Source organism: Parasteatoda tepidariorum, chromosome 6 (genome assembly GCF_982258835.1).
Source record: "Parasteatoda tepidariorum strain Cologne lab strain chromosome 6, Ptep-v5.0, whole genome shotgun sequence".
NCBI classification, from domain to species: domain Eukaryota; kingdom Metazoa; phylum Arthropoda; class Arachnida; order Araneae; family Theridiidae; genus Parasteatoda; species Parasteatoda tepidariorum.
The window spans coordinates 17,230,460-17,253,250 of NC_141760.1; the positions used below are offsets into that span (position 1 = coordinate 17,230,460).

The following is a 22,791-nucleotide window of genomic DNA, read 5'->3' on the forward strand; positions in this document are numbered from 1 at the left end:
GGAATGTATTTACTTGCAAAAATCTCGCCAGCTTGCGTCTCGTTCTCATCTCCGAATTTATTGCTTTTGTGTTTTTTTTTTATTCAGTTCGAATGAACTTTAAATATTCTCAGGGGTCGTACAGAAACTTTGGGTTAGAATGCTTTTGCCATCTGTCTAAATATGAGACTTTTTCGTGGCTTTCCTCTGCATGCTATACAAAGGTGAGTTTTAAAAAAAAAGTTATCAAGAACCAGAGGGCAATAAGAAAGACAAGTTTGTCCCAATGCTTGACGTAGAAGTTCACTTGTCTTTGGGGCTGGACTCAAAATCAAGAGACTACAGAGTTGAGCATTGACAGTAATAAACACAAAAATGGGCGGGCCTTTAGCACCTCTCATAATGCAAAATAAAACAATAATGATATCTGAAAACAAAAACAAAAATGCAGCTTTTGCAAGTCAAATTGGGGTTCGTCCTTTTTCGGAAAATTTAAATCTACGATAAAAAATTAAAAAAAGCAGGGGCTTATTTTTAAGATATTGAAGATGACTCCACTCGACCACCCCCGGGGGGGAGGAGATTTAAAGAATAAGTTCCGTAATTGAATTCCTCATTTGATGTGATTTTACGAGAGTATTTTTAAATTTCTGGGTCGATATATTCTCGCGATATTTGACCGTTTCCGTACCTTTTTTTTTTTTTTTTTATCTTGTCCTTAATCGACTAACCCAAACCATTTTTATATTAGATTAACTATTAAATAAACAAAGTAAAAAAAAATAATTATGCACATTGTTGCTGATTTTCTGCAATAAGACAAAAGTTATTTTTACTTAAAATATCAAAACAAGTTGTAACATTTTTCGTATGCTTTTAACAATGTAAACTTTTATTTTAACAATGGCATAAGCAATTGTTATTTCGATTGATTAAATGCTTTGTCATTTCTTCTCAAAAATTATTGACTGAAGGCAACATTGAAGTTTGCATGAAAATTGTAAGTAGTATTATTTTAATGATATTTTTATTTATTTTCGTTTTCTTTTTTTTTTTGTAAATTAAACGGCTTTTCTTCACAGCTTATTAATAAAAGTCATTTAATAGAATGAAGAGAACTTAACTTCTACGTAAGACTCTTTATAACCAATGAAGTGCTTTTAGCTGAAAAAAGTTCTCCTTTTGCTTAATTATAGCCAGTATGCCCTATAATTAGTTCACTTATAAATTAGTTCAATCACGGGCCGAATGTTATAATATTTCATATTAAAAAAACATGTATAAGGCAATTTGACTAATCAGTCATTGATTTTTTATGTGCCTAATTCATAGTTATGGGCTAGTAGGGTCAATATCATTATACATAACATTTCTGAAAAACGTGCAATTCTATCGCTCAGTATTTCATTAAATGTATTCTGAATTTTTGCATGACCTTAACCAAACAAAATTGATTTAATAAAAAATAAAATAAAGTGAAAAATGAAAATTTTTACAATACGATATTTGCAGTTACTGATATAAATTGACTAGTTTTATTCGTAGCATGAAAACAGAATTGGAAATAAGTATTTAATAAGTACATCTTAAAAATGATTGAAAAGTAGTCAAATGAACCCACCAAATTTTTTGACGGAGGGAATCCATGTCCGGTACCCAGGCTAAATGATCCAGATCTACCATCCTATCACCTGTGTTCTATCCCCTGTGTCGCTTGATTAAAATTTAAAAAAAAGCAATAAATAAATAAATAAATAAAAATAAATAAATAAAAAAAAACGTTTTCACAAATGAAATAGGCTCAAAATTTCAAATCTAATTAATTGTCTTAAAACAAACTCTTTAGCGAAAAAGTAGGTGTCACAAATGTTCCAGCATAAAAAGAGTGTTTTTTAATGGGATCATTTTTATATTTCCCTGACAACTCTGCTCTACAGAAGGCATTATTATAACTTCCCAAACACTCCATAGTTTTATAGTGAATCAAGATCACGTGTCAATATCATAGTCGATTTAAATGACATATCACAGTGACAGTTACAAATAGTTACACGAATCACAGTTATCTTCAAAATATGGCAGACATCAGGTAATCAAGTGACCATCAGGTAATGAAGTTTAAATTGCATAGTAAACAGAGTTTAAAATAATAGAATTAAAATTTAAAATCAGATAACATAACAGATCATAAATTGGATAATTAATAATAATAATAATATTTAAGGTTTCCCAAATCAAAAGTGCCGTGCTAGAAATAGCAATAGTAACAACAGGAATGAGTTAGTTTCTGCTATGTATTGTTATGACTACAATCTTGTGTTTGCAAGATTATATGCTTCCCAATTCTAACCTGTCAAGTGCTAAAAAGCTAGTCTATATAGCAATAGCATGATAAGCTATATACGAGGATCTTGTGCTTATTTGCTGTTTAATCTTAAACCAAATAGAGATGTAGACACATTAACGAATTATTATATGCTTGTTAAATAAGCTATGAAAACATTTTTGGTATGAACAGCCAGCATGATGAGGAATAATTTCATTACTGCTAATATAAGAACTAATGACATATTCAATAATATTACATAAAATGTTATTTTCAACTAGTGGGCTACTCCCCCCTACTCGCTAACGCTCACCAACCCCCGAAAATTGCTACGCAATCATATATGGTTTGCTTCGCAAACCAAGCTCGCTTCGCTCGCTACTACTTTACGTACATTGCAAATGCACAAAATTCTAAGAATTCAAAACAATCATTCAAATCCATATAACAATTTTTTTTTAAAAAAAATTACATCTTTTTAGTAAATACTAAGTCATTAACTTAAATTTGAATTCAAATAAATGACATGTAATTCGTTAAACCTATTAGAAATGTGCTATAGCATAAAATCTTGAGATAAAATTTCTAAAACTGATATCTCTTTAAAAATGTTAAAATTTTGGCTACAATTAAGTCTATTAAAAATTGAAGTAAGTGAATTACAATGGAAAAACCTGCATAAACAAAACATTATGTTTTTAAAAAATAATAACCATGAAAGATTCACAACTTTGTTAAAAACATAAGTATAAGTCTTAGAACTTTGACATACAAAAGAACTAATAACAATAATAAAACAAATAAATTCGTGATATAAATCAAAAATCGTCAAATAATTTCGTAATATATAAATTCGTGGAAAAAAAACGCTTTCGACAAAATACTAAAATGGAGATCTATCGACAAAGACTACTCACTTCTGCCTAGCTTAATAGTAATTGCTGCAGCTGATAGGGTGAATTTCGGAAGAGATCACATTTGGTGAGAATGCTCTCTCTGGTTATTTCAGTTTCCGTTTTTAAAAGCGCTATATGTTGAGCCACCTCAGATAGATTTGGCATGAGACATTTTTAGAGGCAATCATTGGTCGATTTACTAGCTTTGCCATTCGAGGAGCTGTAATGAGGCTTTTTTTGTCGCCGCGTAAGAGAAATATATATATAGATAATACATAATATTAAATCCATTAATATTACTCAGAATATTAAATAATATTCTATCCAACATTTTGACTTATAAAATTATCCTCTATTTGATTACTTAACAACTGGGATCTTTAAGAGAAGGAGCACCTCATACTATTAAGCCAAATTTGAATTGAAAAAAGATCGAGTTTTTTTTTTAAATATAGCAAACATATTGCCTTTTTTTAACAATCTTTCTATAAGTATCTAAAACAATTGCACCCTTCAAACATATCAGAATTACTTAATATCATTAATATGTTATGAAATGAAGCATATTTGAACTCAAAAATTATATTATCTATTTTATTGGAAGCAAAATTATTTGTTTGAAAATATCGCCTATCAAAATAAGCTGCAGACGGCAGCTGGTAGGAAAAAACCACACGAATTAAACAATTTAGATTTTTTAAAAAATAAGTAAAAAAAAAATAGCAGCCGAGCTTTATGTAACAATGAACTAAATACATTCTTTAATTTATTTTTAGAATTTTAGCTCCGTAGATGAAACCAATTTCGTTTCCATGACAAAATCGGTTAAAGAAAAAATATATAACTATTAAAACACTTTCATTTAAAAACTTTGACAAATTAATACACTTTCAAATTATATAAAAGAAAACTTCTTTTCTTATTTCACAGAAAAAATTGTATCAGAGTGGGGAGAGTCATCTCAACTATATCAACCTTCATCTAACCCCATCATGGCAACAAGTTAACACGGCTTATATTCTACTGGAATGGAATTATATTTTTGTAGTGGTAGATACACTACAGTACTCCCCCGCCAGAATTATATGTGTGATAGAATTCGATGAACGGATGCAATTAGTTGATTCCTTACAGTTTTGGGAGAAACCGGGAGAGCTATGTTAAGATCACCGGACTTTTTTGAATGCTAATCGTGAGAGCTGCATTAAGTTCACGGTCGTAGTCGTTCCAGCGACAGTGTTGCCGTTAGCAGTCGAGTATATGGAGGCAGACATTGTGTTTGATATTGACTACGTAGCAACTGTGCCAGGAGTAGGATAAAGTCGCAGTCACAAGTAGCAAGTCAACTGTTCAATTTGGAATCCATTCAAGTAGGCGTGTTCAAATCTAATTGGAAGTTTCTGTCAAGGGAGTTAGAGGATCGAAGTAAAGGTAGTGGATGCTCAGCTCCAACTTTAAGTAATCTCGCATCGATTGCGGTTGAAGCCTGGTCTGTAGCTGTAAGTTACGGTGACTGTAGGGCCCGGAGAAGAACCTCGGCTTGTACGTTGCAACGCTTTTGCGACCGTGGGGGAGGGGGTGAATGCTCAGCTCAAACGTTGCGTAGCTTCGCATTGATTGCTAGCTGTTTGCTCAGCCTGTTGAAGTCTTTGCGAGGCTACGTAATGTCTGAGTCGAGCATCCACCTCTTCTACGACGGGTGTTACTTAATTGTATCGTACAAGCCGATCATCAACTCCGGCCTCTACAGTCCCCGTAACTTACACTTACAGGCCGAGCTTCAACTGCAGTCGATACGAGGCTACGCTGGCTGTTGCTTCCATAGCTAAAGCTTGGCTTTTACGCTGCAATGCTGTAGCATCCGTGGGGGTGGGGTGTATGCTCAGCTAAACGTTACGTTGTCTCGAATCGATTGCGGTTGAAACCTGGTCTGTAACTGTAAGTTACATTAACTGTAGCGCCTGGAGAAGAAGCTCGGCTTGTACGTTGCAACGCTGTTGCATCCGTGGGGGAGGGGGTGAATGCTAAGCTCAAACGTTGCGTAGCTTCGCATTGATTGCTTGCTGTTTGCTCAGCCTGTTGAAGTCTTTGCAAGGCTGCGGAATGCTTGAGTCGAGCATCCACCACCTCTACCACGGGTGTTACTTAATTGTAACGTACAAGCCGATCATCAACTCCGTGCTCTACAGCTCCCGTAACTTACAGTTACAGGTCGAGCTTCAACTGCAGTAGATACGAGGCTACGCTGGCTGTTGCTTCCATAGCTAAAGCTTGGCTTTTACGCTGCAAAGCTGTAGCATCCGTGGGGGTGGGGTGTATGCTCAGCTAAACGTTACGTTGTCTCGAATCGATTGCGGTTGAAACCTAGTCTGTAACTGTAAGTTACATTAACTGTAGCGCCTGGAGAAGAAGCTCGGCTTGTACGTTGCAACGCTGTTGCATCCGTGGGGGAGGGGGTGAATGCTAAGCTCAAACGTTGCGTAGCTTCGCATTGATTGCTTGCTGTTTGCTCAGCCTGTTGAAGTCTTTGCAAGGCTGCGGAATGCTTGAGTCGAGCATCCACCACCTCTACCACGGGTGTTACTTAATTGTAACGTACAAGCCGATCATCAACTCCGTGCTCTACAGCTCCCGTAACTTACAGTTACAGGTCGAGCTTCAACTGCAGTAGATACGAGGCTACGCTGGCTGTTGCTTCCATAGCTAAAGCTTGGCTTTTACGCTGCAAAGCTGTAGCATCCGTGGGGGTGGGGTGTATGCTCAGCTAAACGTTACGTTGTCTCGAATCGATTGCGGTTGAAGCCTGGTCTGTAACTGTAAGTTACGGTGACTGTAGCGCTAGGAGAAGAGGCTCGGCTTGTACGTTGCAATGCTGTTGCGTCCGTGGGGGAGGGGGTGAATGCTAAGCTGAAACTTTGCGTAGCCTCGCATTGATTGCTTGCTGTTTGCTCAGCCTGTTGAAGTCTTTGCGAGGCTACGTAATGCTTGAGTCGAGCATCCACCACCTCTACCACGGGTGTTACTTAATTGTAACGTACAAGCCGATCATCAACTCCGTGCTCTACAGCTCCCGTAACTTACAGTTACAGGTCGAGCTTCAACTGCAGTAGATACGAGGCTACGCTGGCTGTTGCTTCCATAGCTGAAGCTTGGCTTTTACGCTGCAATGCTGTAGCATCCGTGGGGGTGGGGTGTATGCTCAGCTAAACGCTACGTTGTCTCGCATCGATTGCGGTTGAAACCTGGTCTGTAACTGTAAGTTACATTAACTGTAGCGCCTGGAGAAGAACCTCGGCTTGTACGTTGCAACGCTGTTGCATCCGTGGGGGAGGGGGTGAATGCTAAGCTCAAACGTTGCGTAGCTTCGCACTGATTGCTTGCTGTTTGCTCAGCCTGTTGAAGTCTTTGCAAGGCTGCGGAATGCTTGAGTCGAGCATCCACCACCTCTACCACGGGTGTTACTTAATTGTAACGTACAAGCCGATCATCAACTCCGTGCTCTACAGCTCCCGTAACTTACAGTTACAGGTCGAGCTTCAACTGCAGTAGATACGAGGCTACGCTGGCTGTTGCTTCCATAGCTAAAGCTTGGCTTTTACGCTGCAAAGCTGTAGCATCCGTGGGGGTGGGGTGTATGCTCAGCTAAACGTTACGTTGTCTCGAATCGATTGCGGTTGAAACCTAGTCTGTAACTGTAAGTTACATTAACTGTAGCGCCTGGAGAAGAAGCTCGGCTTGTACGTTGCAACGCTGTTGCATCCGTGGGGGAGGGGGTGAATGCTAAGCTCAAACGTTGCGTAGCTTCGCATTGATTGCTTGCTGTTTGCTCAGCCTGTTGAAGTCTTTGCAAGGCTGCGGAATGCTTGAGTCGAGCATCCACCACCTCTACCACGGGTGTTACTTAATTGTAACGTACAAGCCGATCATCAACTCCGTGCTCTACAGCTCCCGTAACTTACAGTTACAGGTCGAGCTTCAACTGCAGTAGATACGAGGCTACGCTGGCTGTTGCTTCCATAGCTAAAGCTTGGCTTTTACGCTGCAAAGCTGTAGCATCCGTGGGGGTGGGGTGTATGCTCAGCTAAACGTTACGTTGTCTCGAATCGATTGCGGTTGAAGCCTGGTCTGTAACTGTAAGTTACGGTGACTGTAGCGCTAGGAGAAGAGGCTCGGCTTGTACGTTGCAATGCTGTTGCGTCCGTGGGGGAGGGGGTGAATGCTAAGCTGAAACTTTGCGTAGCCTCGCATTGATTGCTTGCTGTTTGCTCAGCCTGTTGAAGTCTTTGCGAGGCTACGTAATGCTTGAGTCGAGCATCCACCACCTCTACCACGGGTGTTACTTAATTGTAACGTACAAGCCGATCATCAACTCCGTGCTCTACAGCTCCCGTAACTTACAGTTACAGGTCGAGCTTCAACTGCAGTAGATACGAGGCTACGCTGGCTGTTGCTTCCATAGCTGAAGCTTGGCTTTTACGCTGCAATGCTGTAGCATCCGTGGGGGTGGGGTGTATGCTCAGCTAAACGCTACGTTGTCTCGCATCGATTGCGGTTGAAACCTGGTCTGTAACTGTAAGTTACATTAACTGTAGCGCCTGGAGAAGAAGCTCGGCTTGTACGTTGCAACGCTGTTGCATCCGTGGGGGAGGGGGTGAATGCTAAGCTCAAACGTTGCGTAGCTTCGCATTGATTGCTTGCTGTTTGCTCAGCCTGTTGAAGTCTTTGCAAGGCTGCGGAATGCTTGAGTCGAGCATCCACCACCTCTACCACGGGTGTTACTTAATTGTAACGTACAAGCCGATCATCAACTCCGTGCTCTACAGCTCCCGTAACTTACAGTTACAGGTCGAGCTTCAACTGCAGTAGATACGAGGCTACGCTGGCTGTTGCTTCCATAGCTAAAGCTTGGCTTTTACGCTGCAAAGCTGTAGCATCCGTGGGGGTGGGGTGTATGCTCAGCTAAACGTTACGTTGTCTCGAATCGATTGCGGTTGAAACCTAGTCTGTAACTGTAAGTTACATTAACTGTAGCGCTAGGAGAAGAAGCTCGGCTTGTACGTTGCAACGCTGTTGCATCCGTGGGGGAGGGGGTGAATGCTAAGCTGAAACTTTGCGTAGCCTCGCATTGATTGCTTGCTGTTTGCTCAGCCTGTTGAAGTCTTTGCGAGGCTACGTAATGCTTGAGTCGAGCATCCACCACCTCTACCACGGGTGTTACTTAATTGTAACGTACAAGCCGATCATCAACTCCGTGCTCTACAGCTCCCGTAACTTACAGTTACAGGTCGAGCTTCAACTGCAGTAGATACGAGGCTACGCTGGCTGTTGCTTCCATAGCTGAAGCTTGGCTTTTACGCTGCAATGCTGTAGCATCCGTGGGGGTGGGGTGTATGCTCAGCTAAACGCTACGTTGTCTCGCATCGATTGCGGTTGAAACCTGGTCTGTAACTGTAAGTTACATTAACTGTAGCGCCTGGAGAAGAAGCTCGGCTTGTACGTTGCAACGCTGTTGCATCCGTGGGGGAGGGGGTGAATGCTAAGCTCAAACGTTGCGTAGCTTCGCATTGATTGCTTGCTGTTTGCTCAGCCTGTTGAAGTCTTTGCAAGGCTGCGGAATGCTTGAGTCGAGCATCCACCACCTCTACCACGGGTGTTACTTAATTGTAACGTACAAGCCGATCATCAACTCCGTGCTCTACAGCTCCCGTAACTTACAGTTACAGGTCGAGCTTCAACTGCAGTAGATACGAGGCTACGCTGGCTGTTGCTTCCATAGCTGAAGCTTGGCTTTTACGCTGCAATGCTGTAGCATCCGTGGGGGTGGGGTGTATGCTCAGCTAAACGCTACGTTGTCTCGCATCGATTGCGGTTGAAACCTGGTCTGTAACTGTAAGTTACATTAACTGTAGCGCCTGGAGAAGAAGCTCGGCTTGTACGTTGCAACGCTGTTGCATCCGTGGGGGAGGGGGTGAATGCTAAGCTCAAACGTTGCGTAGCTTCGCATTGATTGCTTGCTGTTTGCTCAGCCTGTTGAAGTCTTTGCAAGGCTGCGGAATGCTTGAGTCGAGCATCCACCACCTCTACCACGGGTGTTACTTAATTGTAACGTACAAGCCGATCATCAACTCCGTGCTCTACAGCTCCCGTAACTTACAGTTACAGGTCGAGCTTCAACTGCAGTAGATACGAGGCTACGCTGGCTGTTGCTTCCATAGCTAAAGCTTGGCTTTTACGCTGCAAAGCTGTAGCATCCGTGGGGGTGGGGTGTATGCTCAGCTAAACGTTACGTTGTCTCGAATCGATTGCGGTTGAAACCTAGTCTGTAACTGTAAGTTACATTAACTGTAGCGCCTGGAGAAGAAGCTCGGCTTGTACGTTGCAACGCTGTTGCATCCGTGGGGGAGGGGGTGAATGCTAAGCTCAAACGTTGCGTAGCTTCGCATTGATTGCTTGCTGTTTGCTCAGCCTGTTGAAGTCTTTGCAAGGCTGCGGAATGCTTGAGTCGAGCATCCACCACCTCTACCACGGGTGTTACTTAATTGTAACGTACAAGCCGATCATCAACTCCGTGCTCTACAGCTCCCGTAACTTACAGTTACAGGTCGAGCTTCAACTGCAGTAGATACGAGGCTACGCTGGCTGTTGCTTCCATAGCTAAAGCTTGGCTTTTACGCTGCAAAGCTGTAGCATCCGTGGGGGTGGGGTGTATGCTCAGCTAAACGTTACGTTGTCTCGAATCGATTGCGGTTGAAGCCTGGTCTGTAACTGTAAGTTACGGTGACTGTAGCGCTAGGAGAAGAGGCTCGGCTTGTACGTTGCAATGCTGTTGCGTCCGTGGGGGAGGGGGTGAATGCTAAGCTGAAACTTTGCGTAGCCTCGCATTGATTGCTTGCTGTTTGCTCAGCCTGTTGAAGTCTTTGCGAGGCTACGTAATGCTTGAGTCGAGCATCCACCACCTCTACCACGGGTGTTACTTAATTGTAACGTACAAGCCGATCATCAACTCCGTGCTCTACAGCTCCCGTAACTTACAGTTACAGGTCGAGCTTCAACTGCAGTAGATACGAGGCTACGCTGGCTGTTGCTTCCATAGCTGAAGCTTGGCTTTTACGCTGCAATGGTGTAGCATCCGTGGGGGTGGGGTGTATGCTCAGCTAAACGTTACGTTGTCTCGAATCGATTGCGGTTGAAACCTAGTCTGTAACTGTAAGTTACATTAACTGTAGCGCCTGGAGAAGAAGCTCGGCTTGTACGTTGCAACGCTGTTGCATCCGTGGGGGAGGGGGTGAATGCTAAGCTCAAACGTTGCGTAGCTTCGCATTGATTGCTTGCTGTTTGCTCAGCCTGTTGAAGTCTTTGCAAGGCTGCGGAATGCTTGAGTCGAGCATCCACCACCTCTACCACGGGTGTTACTTAATTGTAACGTACAAGCCGATCATCAACTCCGTGCTCTACAGCTCCCGTAACTTACAGTTACAGGTCGAGCTTCAACTGCAGTAGATACGAGGCTACGCTGGCTGTTGCTTCCATAGCTAAAGCTTGGCTTTTACGCTGCAAAGCTGTAGCATCCGTGGGGGTGGGGTGTATGCTCAGCTAAACGTTACGTTGTCTCGAATCGATTGCGGTTGAAACCTAGTCTGTAACTGTAAGTTACATTAACTGTAGCGCTAGGAGAAGAAGCTCGGCTTGTACGTTGCAACGCTGTTGCATCCGTGGGGGAGGGGGTGAATGCTAAGCTGAAACTTTGCGTAGCCTCGCATTGATTGCTTGCTGTTTGCTCAGCCTGTTGAAGTCTTTGCGAGGCTACGTAATGCTTGAGTCGAGCATCCACCACCTCTACCACGGGTGTTACTTAATTGTAACGTACAAGCCGATCATCAACTCCGTGCTCTACAGCTCCCGTAACTTACAGTTACAGGTCGAGCTTCAACTGCAGTAGATACGAGGCTACGCTGGCTGTTGCTTCCATAGCTGAAGCTTGGCTTTTACGCTGCAATGCTGTAGCATCCGTGGGGGTGGGGTGTATGCTCAGCTAAACGCTACGTTGTCTCGCATCGATTGCGGTTGAAACCTGGTCTGTAACTGTAAGTTACATTAACTGTAGCGCCTGGAGAAGAAGCTCGGCTTGTACGTTGCAACGCTGTTGCATCCGTGGGGGAGGGGGTGAATGCTAAGCTCAAACGTTGCGTAGCTTCGCATTGATTGCTTGCTGTTTGCTCAGCCTGTTGAAGTCTTTGCAAGGCTGCGGAATGCTTGAGTCGAGCATCCACCACCTCTACCACGGGTGTTACTTAATTGTAACGTACAAGCCGATCATCAACTCCGTGCTCTACAGCTCCCGTAACTTACAGTTACAGGTCGAGCTTCAACTGCAGTAGATACGAGGCTACGCTGGCTGTTGCTTCCATAGCTGAAGCTTGGCTTTTACGCTGCAATGCTGTAGCATCCGTGGGGGTGGGGTGTATGCTCAGCTAAACGCTACGTTGTCTCGCATCGATTGCGGTTGAAACCTGGTCTGTAACTGTAAGTTACATTAACTGTAGCGCCTGGAGAAGAAGCTCGGCTTGTACGTTGCAACGCTGTTGCATCCGTGGGGGAGGGGGTGAATGCTAAGCTCAAACGTTGCGTAGCTTCGCATTGATTGCTTGCTGTTTGCTCAGCCTGTTGAAGTCTTTGCAAGGCTGCGGAATGCTTGAGTCGAGCATCCACCACCTCTACCACGGGTGTTACTTAATTGTAACGTACAAGCCGATCATCAACTCCGTGCTCTACAGCTCCCGTAACTTACAGTTACAGGTCGAGCTTCAACTGCAGTAGATACGAGGCTACGCTGGCTGTTGCTTCCATAGCTAAAGCTTGGCTTTTACGCTGCAAAGCTGTAGCATCCGTGGGGGTGGGGTGTATGCTCAGCTAAACGCTACGTTGTCTCGAATCGATTGCGGTTGAAACCTAGTCTGTAACTGTAAGTTACATTAACTGTAGCGCCTGGAGAAGAAGCTCGGCTTGTACGTTGCAACGCTGTTGCATCCGTGGGGGAGGGGGTGAATGCTAAGCTCAAACGTTGCGTAGCTTCGCATTGATTGCTTGCTGTTTGCTCAGCCTGTTGAAGTCTTTGCAAGGCTGCGGTATGCTTGAGTCGAGCATCCACCACCTCTACCACGGGTGTTACTTAATTGTAACGTACAAGCCGATCATCAACTCCGTGCTCTACAGCTCCCGTAACTTACAGTTACAGGTCGAGCTTCAACTGCAGTAGATACGAGGCTACGCTGGCTGTTGCTTCCATAGCTAAAGCTTGGCTTTTACGCTGCAAAGCTGTAGCATCCGTGGGGGTGGGGTGTATGCTCAGCTAAACGCTACGTTGTCTCGAATCGATTGCGGTTGAAACCTAGTCTGTAACTGTAAGTTACATTAACTGTAGCGCCTGGAGAAGAAGCTCGGCTTGTACGTTGCAACGCTGTTGCATCCGTGGGGGAGGGGGTGAATGCTAAGCTCAAACGTTGCGTAGCTTCGCATTGATTGCTTGCTGTTTGCTCAGCCTGTTGAAGTCTTTGCAAGGCTGCGGAATGCTTGAGTCGAGCATCCACCACCTCTACCACGGGTGTTACTTAATTGTAACGTACAAGCCGATCATCAACTCCGTGCTCTACAGCTCCCGTAACTTACAGTTACAGGTCGAGCTTCAACTGCAGTAGATACGAGGCTACGCTGGCTGTTGCTTCCATAGCTGAAGCTTGGTTTTAACGCTGCAATGCTGTAGCATCCGTGGGGGTGGGGTGTATGCTCAGCTAAACGTTACGTTGTCTCGAATCGATTGCGGTTGAAACCTAGTCTGTAACTGTAAGTTACATTAACTGTAGCGCCTGGAGAAGAAGCTCGGCTAGTACGTTGCAACGCTGTTGCATCCGTGGGGGAGGGGGTGAATGCTAAGCTCAAACGTTGCGTAGCTTCGCATTGATTGCTTGCTGTTTGCTCAGCCTGTTGAAGTCTTTGCAAGGCTGCGGAATGCTTGAGTCGAGCATCCACCACCTCTACCACGGGTGTTACTTAATTGTAACGTACAAGCCGATCATCAACTCCGTGCTCTACAGCTCCCGTAACTTACAGTTACAGGTCGAGCTTCAACTGCAGTAGATACGAGGCTACGCTGGCTGTTGCTTCCATAGCTAAAGCTTGGCTTTTACGCTGCAAAGCTGTAGCATCCGTGGGGGTGGGGTGTATGCTCAGCTAAACGTTACGTTGTCTCGAATCGATTGCGGTTGAAACCTAGTCTGTAACTGTAAGTTACGGTGACTGTAGCGCTAGGAGAAGAGGCTCGGCTTGTACGTTGCAACGCTGTTGCGTCCGTGGGGGAGGGGGTGAATGCTAAGCTGAAACTTTGCGTAGCCTCGCATTGATTGCTTGCTGTTTGCTCAGCCTGATGAAGTCTTTGCGAGGCTACGTAATGCTTGAGTCGAGCATCCACCACCTCTACCACGGGTGTTACTTAATTGTAACGTACAAGCCGATCATCAACTCCGGGCTCTACAGCCCCCGTAACTTACAGTTACAGGCCGAGCTTCAACCGCAGTTGATACGAGGCTACGCTGGCTGTTGCTTCCATAGCTGAAGCTTGGTTTTAACGCTGCAATGCTGTAGCATCCGTGGGGGTGGGGTGTATGCTCAGCTAAACGCTACGTTGTCTCGTATCGATTGCGGTTGAAGCCTGGTCTGTAACTGTAAGTTACGGTGACTGTAGCGCTAGGAGAAGAGGCTCGGCTTGTACGTTGCAACGCTGTTGCGTCCGTGGGGGAGGGGGTGAATGCTAAGCTGAAACTTTGCGTAGCCTCGCATTGATTGCTTGCTGTTTGCTCAGCCTGTTGAAGTCTTTGCGAGGCTACGTAATGCTTGAGTCGAGCATCCACCACCTCTACCACGGGTGTTACTTAATTGTAACGTACAAGCCGATCATCAACTCCGGGCTCTACCGCCCCCGTAACTTACAGTTACAGGCCGAGCTTCAACCGCAGTTGATACGAGGCTACGCTGGCTGTTGCTTCCATAGCTGAAGCTTGGTTTTAACGCTGCAATGCTGTAGCATCCGTGGGGGTGGGGTGTATGCTCAGCTAAACGCTACGTTGTCTCGTATCGATTGCGGTTGAAGCCTGGTCTGTAACTGTAAGTTACGGTGACTGTAGCGCTAGGAGAAGAGGCTCGGCTTGTACGTTGCAATGCTGTTGCGTCCGTGGGGGAGGGGGTGAATGCTAAGCTGAAACTTTGCGTAGCCTCGCATTGATTGCTTGCTGTTTGCTCAGCCTGTTGAAGTCTTTGCGAGGCTACGTAATGCTTGAGTCGAGCATCCACCACCTCTACCACGGGTGTTACTTAATTGTAACGTACAAGCCGATCATCAACTCCGGGCTCTACAGCTCCCGTAACTTACAGTTACAGGCCGAGCTTCAACCGCAGTAGATACGAGGCTACGCTGGCTGTTGCTTCCATTGCTGAAGCTTGGCTTTTACGCTGCAATGCTGTAGCATCCGTGGGGGTGGGGTGTATGCTCAGCTAAACGCTACGTTGTCTCGCATCGATTGCGGTTGAAGCCTGGTCTGTAACTGTAAGTTACGGTGACTGTAGCGCTAGGAGAAGAGGCTCGGCTTGTACGTTGCAATGCTGTTGCGTCCGTGGGGGAGGGGGTGAATGCTAAGCTGAAACTTTGCGTAGCCTCGCATTGATTGCTTGCTGTTTGCTCAGCCTGTTGAAGTCTTTGCGAGGCTACGTAATGCTTGAGTCGAGCATCCACCACCTCTACCACGGGTGTTACTTAATTGTAACGTACAAGCCGATCATCAACTCCGGGCTCTACAGCCCCCGTAACTTACAGTTACAGGCCGAACTTCAACCGCAGTTGATACGAGGCTACGCTGGCTGTTGCTTCCATAGCTGAAGCTTGGTTTTAACGCTGCAATGCTGTAGCATCCGTGGGGGTGGGGTGTATGCTCAGCTAAACGCTACGTTGTCTCGTATCGATTGCGGTTGAAGCCTGGTCTGTAACTGTAAGTTACGGTGACTGTAGCGCTAGGAGAAGAGGCTCGGCTTGTACGTGTCAATGCTGTTGCGTCCGTGGGGGAGGGGGTGAATGCTAAGCTGAAACTTTGCGTAGCCTCGCATTGATTGCTTGCTGTTTGCTCAGCCTGTTGAAGTCTTTGCGAGGCTACGTAATGCTTGAGTCGAGCATCCACCACCTCTACCACGGGTGTTACTTAATTGTAACGTACAAGCCGATCATCAACTCCGGGCTCTACAGCCCCCGTAACTTACAGTTACAGGCCGAGCTTCAACCGCAGTTGATACGAGGCTACGCTGGCTGTTGCTTCCATAGCTGAAGCTTGGTTTTAACGCTGCAATGCTGTAGCATCCGTGGGGGTGGGGTGTATGCTCAGCTAAACGCTACGTTGTCTCGTATCGATTGCGGTTGAAGCCTGGTCTGTAACTGTAAGTTACGGTGACTGTAGCGCTAGGAGAAGAGGCTCGGCTTGTACGTTGCAATGCTGTTGCGTCCGTGGGGGAGGGGGTGAATGCTAAGCTGAAACTTTGCGTAGCCTCGCATTGATTGCTTGCTGTTTGCTCAGCCTGTTGAAGTCTTTGCGAGGCTACGTAATGCTTGAGTCGAGCATCCACCACCTCTACCACGGGTGTTACTTAATTGTAACGTACAAGCCGATCATCAACTCCGGGCTCTACAGCCCCCGTAACTTACAGTTACAGGCCGAGCTTCAACCGCAGTTGATACGAGGCTACGCTGGCTGTTGCTTCCATAGCTGAAGCTTGGTTTTAACGCTGCAATGCTGTAGCATCCGTGGGGGTGGGGTGTATGCTCAGCTAAACGCTACGTTGTCTCGTATCGATTGCGGTTGAAGCCTGGTCTGTAACTGTAAGTTACGGTGACTGTAGCGCTAGGAGAAGAGGCTCGGCTTGTACGTTGCAATGCTGTTGCGTCCGTGGGGGAGGGGGTGAATGCTAAGCTGAAACTTTGCGTAGCCTCGCATTGATTGCTTGCTGTTTGCTCAGCCTGTTGAAGTCTTTGCGAGGCTACGTAATGCTTGAGTCGAGCATCCACCACCTCTACCACGGGTGTTACTTAATTGTAATGTACAAGCCGATCATCAACTCCGGGCTCTACAGCCCCCGTAACTTACAGTTACAGGCCGAGCTTCAACCGCAGTTGATACGAGGCTACGCTGGCTGTTGCTTCCATAGCTGAAGCTTGGTTTTAACGCTGCAATGCTGTAGCATCCGTGGGGGTGGGGTGTATGCTCAGCTAAACGCTACGTTGTCTCGTATCGATTGCGGTTGAAGCCTGGTCTGTAACTGTAAGTTACGGTGACTGTAGCGCTAGGAGAAGAGGCTCGGCTTGTACGTTGCAATGCTGTTGCGTCCGTGGGGGAGGGGGTGAATGCTAAGCTGAAACTTTGCGTAGCCTCGCATTGATTGCTTGCTGTTTGCTCAGCCTGTTGAAGTCTTTGCGAGGATACGTAATGCTTGAGTCGAGCATCCACAGCGAAGTCTTCTGTGCAAATGCTTCCTGAAGAGTATAAAGTTCTACAAGTATCCAGTACCCAAGTGTTGGATATGCCTCAAGGGAATGACGAATCTCAATGAAATGAGGATCCCAAGGGAATGTTGGATGGAGCCCAAGTGCCTTGTGATGAAACAGAAGTGTTGGATATGCCTCAAACGTTAGATGAATCCGAAGTGTTGGATAAGCTTCAAGTGTTTATTGAATCTAAAGTATTGGATATGCCTCAAGTGTTTGTTGAATCTAAAGAGCCCCAAGACGGGTTTTTTGATGTGGATTTTTAACTCATTGCACCAAAGGAGGATCAAGAATGGAATAACATCCGAGACTTTTTATACAATTTTTCGGACTATTTGGAGGCTTTGGATTTACGTACAGTTGTGATACCCTGTTAGAAAAGACAGTATCCATTTAATCCAGGAAAACCCTTGGATCAATAAAAAAACAGAGGAAACGCATATGTAATGTAAATATCGCATAGTATTGAAAGTATTGTGTTGTATTGTAAATTTGAATGTATTGTATTATAATATAAATAAATAATACCCTGGGGTTTTTTTCAATACTGTTTGTCATTCTTTAAGATTTCGTTTCTTGTCACATGGCCAAACAGGATGTGGACAATCAGAATGCCATTTTGTGGACAATCAGAATGCCGCACGTCATAACTCTTCATCCTTTTTCGCGTACAAAAGGGGATTCCATCCATCACACCATCTAATATGTTTAGTCTCTCTAAGATGGATCAGCTCATGAGAGAACAACTCTCATCATTACAGATTTTACTGACAGAACATAATTCTCGAATGTTTTCCATTCATGGCGCACACTGTCTCAGAAAAACATGTGAGCAGAAGATATGTAAAAGTTTTTGTCAATGGCTAAAAGAATATCACATCTCCCAAGATTATGAATATAGTCTAGTACCGTGTGAATTTTTGTTGTTGATGAAGAGATTGGAGTCAATCGACATGCAACTCTCAATTTTTGCCTGCAATTTGTCTGACAGAACCCCAAAAACCTTACTATTACTCTAAATTCACTTCAAATGCTTTTAAGTAAACTCAATAACTTACTTCATTTTCACTCAATTAATTAAATAAATCAATTTCAAAATTCATAAGTTGTCTTTCACCTTTCAAGTTTTACAAGGCAGCCGAAGCACCTTCGTTTTGACAACAAGTTCGTTGTTAAAGCGGCTTCCTATATTTCGTGGATAGGATATCAGATAGATCTCAGTAAATCAAATAATAAATATATCTAAGATGGCATCACTTCATTTACTGGAAATTCATTAATGATCAATCAGTTACAAACGCAACCAATAGGAATACGTTCCTGTTAGGATAAGAATACGAATCGTCTAATTAGGATTAGTGGAAGTGAATATTGATTGAATGATAGTGGAACACTGATCTAGTTGAGCCTCTAACTTGGACATCTGTATTTAAAAAAAGAGCCTTTTAGTTGTTAGTAAATTCAGCCCTGAATCTAACTATCTGTGATTTAAAATTTTGGTTGATAAAATTATTAAAAGTGGCAAAAAACTAAACCTTTTTTATACTTCACTACCATTTTAAATAGGTTTTCATTATTTTATGTTTTTGTAAATGTACAAAAAAAAAATCGAGTTTTAATTAGTTTTTATTTCGAAGCGTAATATCGAGAAAATATTCTTAATTTATGATGACACTAGAACGCCACCTAATCCTTACTTTGAAACCTTTTTTTAAAGCATTCGACGAATATTTCGAATAATTCAAACTGTTAATTTTGGAAAAGTTAAAGTGTTGAATAATATATAACTAAACTTATTTCAGATAAATAAATGTCTAATACCGCTTTTCCTAAGAAAGTCATAAAACTGAGAGGTAGAAAAGAAGTTGGCGACAAAAATTAGCGAGAAAACTTCTTTGATAATAAAAAAATAAAGGAAAAAAAATACCCTTTATGTTCAACAAATTGTTATGTAATAAATAACCGTTATTACCATTTATATCTAAAGTAAAATGTATTGCTTCAAAACAATGAATCTTTCTGGTTGTAATTGTAAAGCTATTTTTCATTATAAGCGCAACATAAAAACAGTGGCGTAGCGAGGGGGGAGCAAGGGGGGGGCATCATGCCCCGGGCGCTACACACAAAGGGGCGCCAAATGGTCAGCAAAACAAAAAAAATTGTTGGATAATTTTTATTTTACCACGTTTATATAAACTTGCCTTCGTGTATGTCTGTCCGGGTGGAATTTTGTAATCGATTTTAAACTAACTTCCCGACTAGCTACAAACTTCAAATTTGGCACATAGTTCAGAATTGGATGACAATGCATGAAAATGAAGAGAAAAAAGACATACGAAGTAAAATTAAATTAAAATTTGAAAAAAGTTTTTTTTTTCGAGATTGTCTTTTGTTGTTGATTCCATTATTTCAAATTAGTATTACATGTCAGGTGAAAAGATTTTTATTGTCGGAGTATTTTTATTGGCTGAAAAATCACGTGGTAGGATCCAGTTTTTCCTCATTCATTTCCAGATCGTCTTGGTTGCCATCAGCATAAAACTAATGAAAGTCGTAAAGGTATTGTTTTTCTATAAAGATCTTTGTATCCCTAATTTAAAATGAAAGTTCTATTATTTTAGTAGTGGTCTTGTAGTAGTCTTGACTACTCTTGACTAAGAAAAATAATCTAAATAAAAATATATATTTTTTAAAAATCGCGTTTTTTGTAGTGAAGATTAATAATTAAAAAGCAATAATTTTAAAAAAATATAAAATGAAAATTAAAAATTAAAAAAATCATAATTTAAAATAAAAAAATTCAAAATAAAAAGTAATATTTTTAAAAACCACGTTCTTGTAGTGGAGAGTAATAATTAAGAAAAAAATTGAAAAACGAAAAACGTGGGGCGAATGAAATACATAACAGTACATCATATACGCATACATATACACATTTTCTTACTCATACACATGCGCAGCCACATATACATCCACATACATACGCATATCCACAACCATATTCCACATCCACATTCAGATGCAATTACAATTACAGATATACATAAACATATTCTCAAGAGCACACATACACACATTAATATAACATTACTGTTATGTATTTCATGCGCCCCACGTTTTTCGTTTTTCAAATTTTTTTTAATTGTTATTCTCCACAACAAAAACGTGGTTTTTGAAAATATTACTTTTTACTTTGAATTTTTTATTATAATTTATTTCTGGAAAATATATTTTAAATTTAGTGCCGGTGAAATATAATAAATGTTAATTCGTAAATAAAAAGGAACACTAATCAAACTGTAATAATGTATTCATAATAGAAATAACACGTCTTTTCCACTGGGCTGACTCGACCTGTGTCTGTCAGCACTTCCTTATGGCATCTACGCTGTGTGGTTACATATATTGTCTCCAAATATTTGCAGTGTACGAAGTACAAACATCAGTGTACAAAGTGTTTGTATGTTTGTACAGTGTACAAACATTCTTTCTTTCAGAACACTATTTATTTTTGTTTCTATAAACGCTATGTAGCTTACGCTTGTTATTTTAAAACGATAACAATAGCACTCTAATGTACTTATATGTACAGTCACGGAAAAAAGTATCCCGAAAATAACAACTAAAAGATTGTCTATTTTTTAATATAGATACTTCTCAGACACACAACAAATACAGCGTTTTGCTGTTCTAGGAAAGGACACAAGCGCCGTATTTGTTGTGTACCTGAGAATTATCTGTTTCAAAAAATAAATGTTTCTTTATTTGTTACTTTCCGGATACTTTTTTCCGTGACTGTACATATCCGTGACACTTGCGACATGTTGTGGAATTCCGCTACAAGTTAGGTAAATACCCGAAATATTAACGTTTAAGTTATTTTGTGCCTGTATTTTTCAGTTTTGCGTCATTATCTTCGCGCTCTGTTTAGAATAAAAATGAAATATTATTAAAATATTATAAGTTTAATGTTAGCATAAATTATAGTGTATATTTCACTGTGTTGCTACCTTTCAAGTTCAAGGCATTCTTGGTTAGTAATAAAACAAATAAGATTACTTACTACATCTACTCGACGATTCTATTATTCAGTGAATAAGGGATGAAAAAATTTGAAATGATCAACTTTGATGATATTATTGATAAATTTGCTTCATCAAAAGCGGAAAATTTATACATAGTAATTAGTTTTTTTAATGTATTATAATCATATTATTAAATATATGTATCTCCTTAGAGATAATAAATATTTACTTTTTTATTGTTTTAAAACTGCGTGTTTTTAAAATATTTCTTTATAAATATGTAAAATAAATAATAGGTATCTTTTGAACTAATTCTAGATGATCATATACATTTCAAAATCTAGTCTTGTTTTCTCAACTACATTTTTTGTCTCAAATTTAATGCCTAGCTTGAGCCTATGACTTTATTTATTTTACTTTATTTATTTATTACTTTGCGAGTATATTTTACTTATAATATTAGATGGTTTTCGAATGGGTGGGGACGTTAAAAAGGTATTGTGCCCCGGGCGCGAGTTAAGCTCGCTACGGCACTGTTGCAAACGGTTCTAAAACTTATCCAGATTGCATGGTTTATAAATGCTAAAGATTGCGTTTGAAATTATTAAATAAAGTACGAAGAATTAACTAGGACAAAACATTTATTATAAATAAAACAGGTAATAGCTAACGACAAGCACATAACATAAACATTCCATGAAAATTATAAAAAAAAAACCAACTGATGCCACTCACAGCTTTTAAAAATAACTAAATAATAAATAATGCCGCGGTGGCCAAGAGTATCATTTCCAACATTCTCCCCCCTTGCAAAATAGGAATTTTGCAATCTATATCATTTAATTTTAAAATTTAACTTTAAAGTTCAACCCAAAATTAATAGTTCATAAGTTGAGTTTTTCAGGAGGGTGAACTTCTCTTCCAAAACGTGTTTTTTTGAATGACCCTTGTAATATTTTTCCACATTGAATACGGGCTGTGTTATTGTCTTCTCCTTGAAAACTTTGGCTATTCTTTTCATTGCAGTCTGCAGAGGAAAATATATCCTTCTCAGAATTTAATTCCAGTGGGAAGAGACGCTGAATAGGTCTATGAATAATTCCCGTTGATGTCTTTAATTTCACCAGACGGATGATGTTGTCCTTCCCTGGTATCATTTCTATCACTCGACCTAGCATCCAGTCTATTCTCTTTTTGTTATCATTTCCAATAAGAACTATGTCATGTATCTTGATATTTCCTCTCTGTCCCCTAGGAGTGTTACGAAGAAAGCCTAAGTATTCTTTCTGAAACCGTTTTCTGAGTGTTTCTCTGACACGCTGTAAATATTTCCATCTTTCAGTCAAACTTACAGACTGAATCTCATCCAAGTCTCCAACACCATTACAAGATAAGCTTTGGATAAACATAGATGGTCTTAATGTTACTAAGTCTTCACTATCTTCTGAAACATAGGTTAGTGGTCTGTTGTTCATCAAAGATTCGCATTCGCAAAGCAAAGTTAAAAATTCTTCGTATCCCAGGCAGGCATGACCCAAATTTTTCCGAAGAACATCCTTTAAAATCTTAATCAACCTTTCCCAGAATCCACCCCACCATGATGCTGTGGGAAGATTGAATTTCCATTTTATCTTCTGTAAGGCACTCTTATTTTCTATTTCAGCCCAATCCAATTGCTGTAAAGCGTTATTCAAACCAACGAAATTTGAACCATTATCAGAGTAGGCCACTTCAATTCTACCTCTTCGAGCAATAAAACGACGGAACGCTTTCATAAAGGCATAGGTGCTTAAGGAAGTAATCAGTTCAAGATGGACGGCTCTAAAAATAGCGCACGTGAAAATCACTATCCAAGATTTTACTCTACCTTTCAAAAAAATAGGACCAGCTAAATCTACACCAGTCACTTGAAAGGTTTTCACCATTTTTGTTCTGTCTTCTGGTAACGGTGGAAGAGGTACTTCAAAAGACTTGACGGCATTTCTCTGA

General features: G+C 41.8%; 1 protein-coding gene across 1 annotated transcript; it reads right to left on the reverse strand.

Annotated features, from left to right (window-relative positions):
• Nucleotides 1–21,686: 21,686 nt before the first annotated feature.
• Nucleotides 21,687–22,727, reverse strand: LOC147807642 (uncharacterized). Its single transcript, XM_087166732.1, has one exon. The coding sequence runs from the start codon at nucleotides 22,725–22,727 to the stop codon at nucleotides 21,687–21,689; it is 1,041 nt and encodes a 346-aa protein (XP_087022858.1).
• Nucleotides 22,728–22,791: the final 64 nt, after the last annotated feature.